General features: G+C 39.9%; 1 protein-coding gene across 1 annotated transcript in view; it reads left to right on the top strand.

Moving 5' to 3' along the window:
• Positions 1-397: 397 nt before the first annotated feature.
• LOC104495032 (LIM domain-binding protein 2) overlaps positions 398-3,867 on the top strand; it is a gene marked incomplete at both ends in the record, with an annotated part of 96,275 nt that continues 92,805 nt past the window's right edge. Inside the window, one exon of the mRNA XM_010137951.1 lies at positions 398-500. Coding sequence (XP_010136253.1) covers positions 398-500 — 103 coding nt within the window. The remainder of the gene's footprint in view (positions 501-3,867) is intronic.

Here is a 3,867-nt window from a genome sequence, read left to right on the forward strand (position 1 = left end):
AGTACTGAGATTTTTTCATTATTAGGACCAAGCATTTGAGACATATAGCCCAGAAAAGAGGGGAAAAAGTAATAATAACATTATTTGCAACTGATTTATAAAACCATCTTTAATATTTGAAGAAAAATATGTATTTGTGAGAATTAAAGTTTTTATGTATTTAGTGTGCTTGATAAAATGAAAGAGTTTATTCTATAATAAACATTTTAGCTTTTTTCTTAAAACAAAACTAGGCCTTTATCTAGGAAAATTAGTTTGATATTACATACAGACGTCTACACCTCAAAATCATAGGTGGAGAAGTGCAAACTTCATGTGATCAAATTTATTTTACGAAGGATGAACATACATATTTTCATTTTGCCTCTTGTTAAGTGAATGATCTGTTGCTTCCTAGGATAGTGACAACCTCTGGTGGGATGCCTTTGCAACTGAATTTTTTGAAGATGATGCAACCTTAACCCTTTCATTTTGTTTGGAAGATGGACCAAAGCGATACAGTAAGAAATACTTTTTTTTTTCTAATTTTAAGCCTGAGTTTCTGAACACAATTTATCTGTAAGAGAATGATGCAGCCCTGGACATGACAAAGTCACCTGTTTATATTCAGTGACCATAAGGTTCCATTGAGGAATTGCATGGGTTGTGAATTTTTTTTTTGTGTGTGTGTGGAATTCCTCTGAATTTTATTACTTGAAAATAAATCATTTCCTAGTGGAGTACGGAAAATAATTCAATATAGTGTTTGGAAATTTTTAATTAACTTTCTTTAGCTGTGCTTACGCTCTGTGTTAATTTGGATTCCACAAACATTCAAGAGTTGAGTCTTGTGTTCAACACAGGACTTACAATTTGTTCACAGAAAGGGAACTTTGTAGCAAATTTCAGCATTGGTGCGAGAAGGACTTCCAGATTTAAGCAGGAATCAGAAAAACAATAATAGTACAAGCTATATCCTTGCTGGTGTAGATAATCATCATTCCATCAGCTGTGGGGGTCTATGCTGTTTGCACACGTTAAGGCCCTGCCCTGGTTTTTGTCTGAACAGCAGTGGAAGTCAAGAATACTCTTAATCAAGCACTAAATGAAAGCTTGAATAAAAGTGAAGCAGTGAATGAATCTGGTGGCATTGGTAGCTATCGCCCACTTACGCTGAGCAGGAAAAAGGAGTAAAATTAATTGAACAAATTGTTTGAAGTGAATAATTCACCTTTAGCACTAAGCAACAGAGAGATATGTAAACATTGAAAAACTGCATTGCCAATTGTTTCACACCGTTCGGAGTGACCTCTGCTTCATGGTGACAGTTTGTGCTTGCTGCTTAATGTTCTGAATCTTGCAAGGTTCTTTTCTTTTCTTGAGTGACTGATTGTCAGTGTATCGCTCCCATACTTCTAATTCCTTTTATCAGTTATCTCAGGTATCTATCTAACAAGTGTTACCTTCTCCTGGAGAAAAAACAACAGCCACTTTGAACACACGTTCTGGAACTAGTGTTGACAGAATTACAGTTTTTTGCCTTTCGGAGCAAGTGATAACTCTGTAAAGGCCCTCAAATTACAGCCGATAGCAACACTGGTAACAGCTGATCTGTCCTGATTAGGTTGAGTCAACTTGTCAGATATCAGATTTGCTAGTTGTGTTATCAGTCCAGAAGGCACAGATACATCAGCAAAAAAGCAATTAATGTCCAGTTAGATCAGAGGGAGTTGTGTTTCTGGAAAACAGTGCTGCATATGAAAGAATTTGTCAAAGAGTAAAATATTCTTGTTGTCACAAATGCTTGATAATTGTTGTGCTGTCTGTAACTGGGACAGTTTGATACAGGGCAATACTGTGATTCTTAGCATTGTTGCTGATAAGCATGATTGAAGGATCAAATTAGGCACATTTTGAGAAGTGACTGCTACATAGGGTTTTTCCCCTGGTTTTAATTTCCAACCTCTGCACAGACTGTTGTTGCTTTTGGTGGTGTTATTCTCAGTATCTGGAATCAAAGATCAGCATTTAGGGCTCTCCCTGTTCATTCATGTTTCCTTTCCTTCTTTAGTAAATGTTCATGCAGTTCTGAACATTAGTGATTCTTTCTGTCATGAGCAGTATTCGTGTTTAGTGATGCTCTAAAGAGCATGCTTGAGCTGTTTCAGTCTTGGACTTCCATTGCCACCTGAGCAGACTTTGAGAGCTGTCTTAGGTGTGCCAGGATGTCAAAGTCCCTGCTTGGGGGCAGTTGAAATCCCTGCTTGGGGGCACGTCCAGCATTGCCTGGGGAGAGTGCGGAGTAGAGATTTTGTGTTAAGAGCAACCCTCTCTTCCTACCAGGGAAGTTTTTGTCCAAAAACATGCCCAGGAGCTGAGAACAGGGCAGTCTGCTCCCCTATGGGTGCAAACATCAGTAGAGAATTGCTTTTATATGTAGCAGGTCGTTGCTGAACTCACGGTCCTGATCAAGGTCTCTGTTTTGACTGCCCAACCTGTGTGCATGATCCATTACAGCTGTGGAGGGTCTTGGCATCTCCCAAAGTCCATAGTGTCACCCAATACCTTTATTCCAAATAACTGGTGAAATAGTCAACCAGTGGGCTGGAGCTACTGTTAGATGAGCCAGAACATAGTGAGTGGTGGCAGCAACATGCGTGAAATTTCTGAAGAGATGGAACAGAAGTGTCTAGTCTCCATCAGCATTGTCCCCAGTGACACACCTGCCTACTTGCCCAGCTGCACATTCTTTAGTGTGTAGTGGACATTAAAAACATTGGAGCTGGCTGAGAGGAAAAAGACAAATTGTTTTTTCTTAATCTTGCAGGCACAAACAGTAATGGAGGGAAGATTGAGGCCCTAGAAATGAGGAACAGGCATTGTTTTAGAATTTGTTTATAGAGTTGAAAGTGACGAAAGATGCCAACCTCTTGTATTTGCTCTAGGATTCTGCTAAAAAATGCCTGCCTTTGTCTTGCTTCTGCTGTGAGAGATTTGTTTACACCTCTGACGCTGGTCATGGCTGCCACCTCATTTTCTTTCCTTTGGGCAATGGTTTCCCTCCTTTGGGAACTAAAATACTCTCTTCTGGAGCAAATAAATTCCAGAAAAAAATCTTGCTTTTGTGTTTGGGGAAAAGACAAGTAGTTTTTCTTTGTCCATGGCCACAATCTCTCTCTGGGTTATGGCAATTCCCAGTCCTTTTCCCTCCTTGTTCTCAGGGACTATCCAGATCTTGCCTTAAGCCTCCAGAGACAAGGAGGAGCACGGTGTTTTGCCCAAGGTTCCTTCTTCAAAACCCCCAAGAGCATTGTGGGAGGCTGCTGGGAACTTGCATATTCTCTTCTGCTCTTCTCTAATTGACTGCAGTCCCCAGACCTCTCTGGGGGCTACTTTTCCATGCTTACTTTAAATTTTTCCTTTCCATGGGTTTCCTATAGCAGCCTCTTTCCCAGCTGGCCCTCTGTGCCCTCTGCTCTTCCCTGGACGGCGCAATCCCACAGCCAATGTAGATGTTCAGACCATGAATCAGGCCCATAAATCATTGTGTAGGTGTTACAAGATTTTAAAAAAACTACTTTTACTTGCTTCATATTTCTTTTAACTTTTAATACACAATTCTGTCCAAGAAACTGTAAAGGTTGTAAACTAGCTTTTTTTTTTTTTTTTTTTTTTTTTCTCTGAAGACTAAGCTGCTCATTTAACTTCACGTCCCCAAACCCAAGCTTTATGAAAAACACCAAGTATTTTTAGGTCTGCCTTTCATATTACGGTGTTTAGCAGCACTGCTTTCTATACTGAGAAATGTGTGTTTCTTCCCTTTGCTCCTCTCGCTGTTCGGCCTGTGTGGTTCCTCCTCAGCTATCAGCTCTCAGATTCTTCAATTTG

The sequence above is a fragment of the Buceros rhinoceros genome, unplaced genomic scaffold (assembly GCF_000710305.1).
Source record: "Buceros rhinoceros silvestris isolate BGI_N320 unplaced genomic scaffold, ASM71030v1 scaffold4886, whole genome shotgun sequence".
NCBI classification, from domain to species: Eukaryota; Metazoa; Chordata; class Aves; order Bucerotiformes; family Bucerotidae; genus Buceros; species Buceros rhinoceros.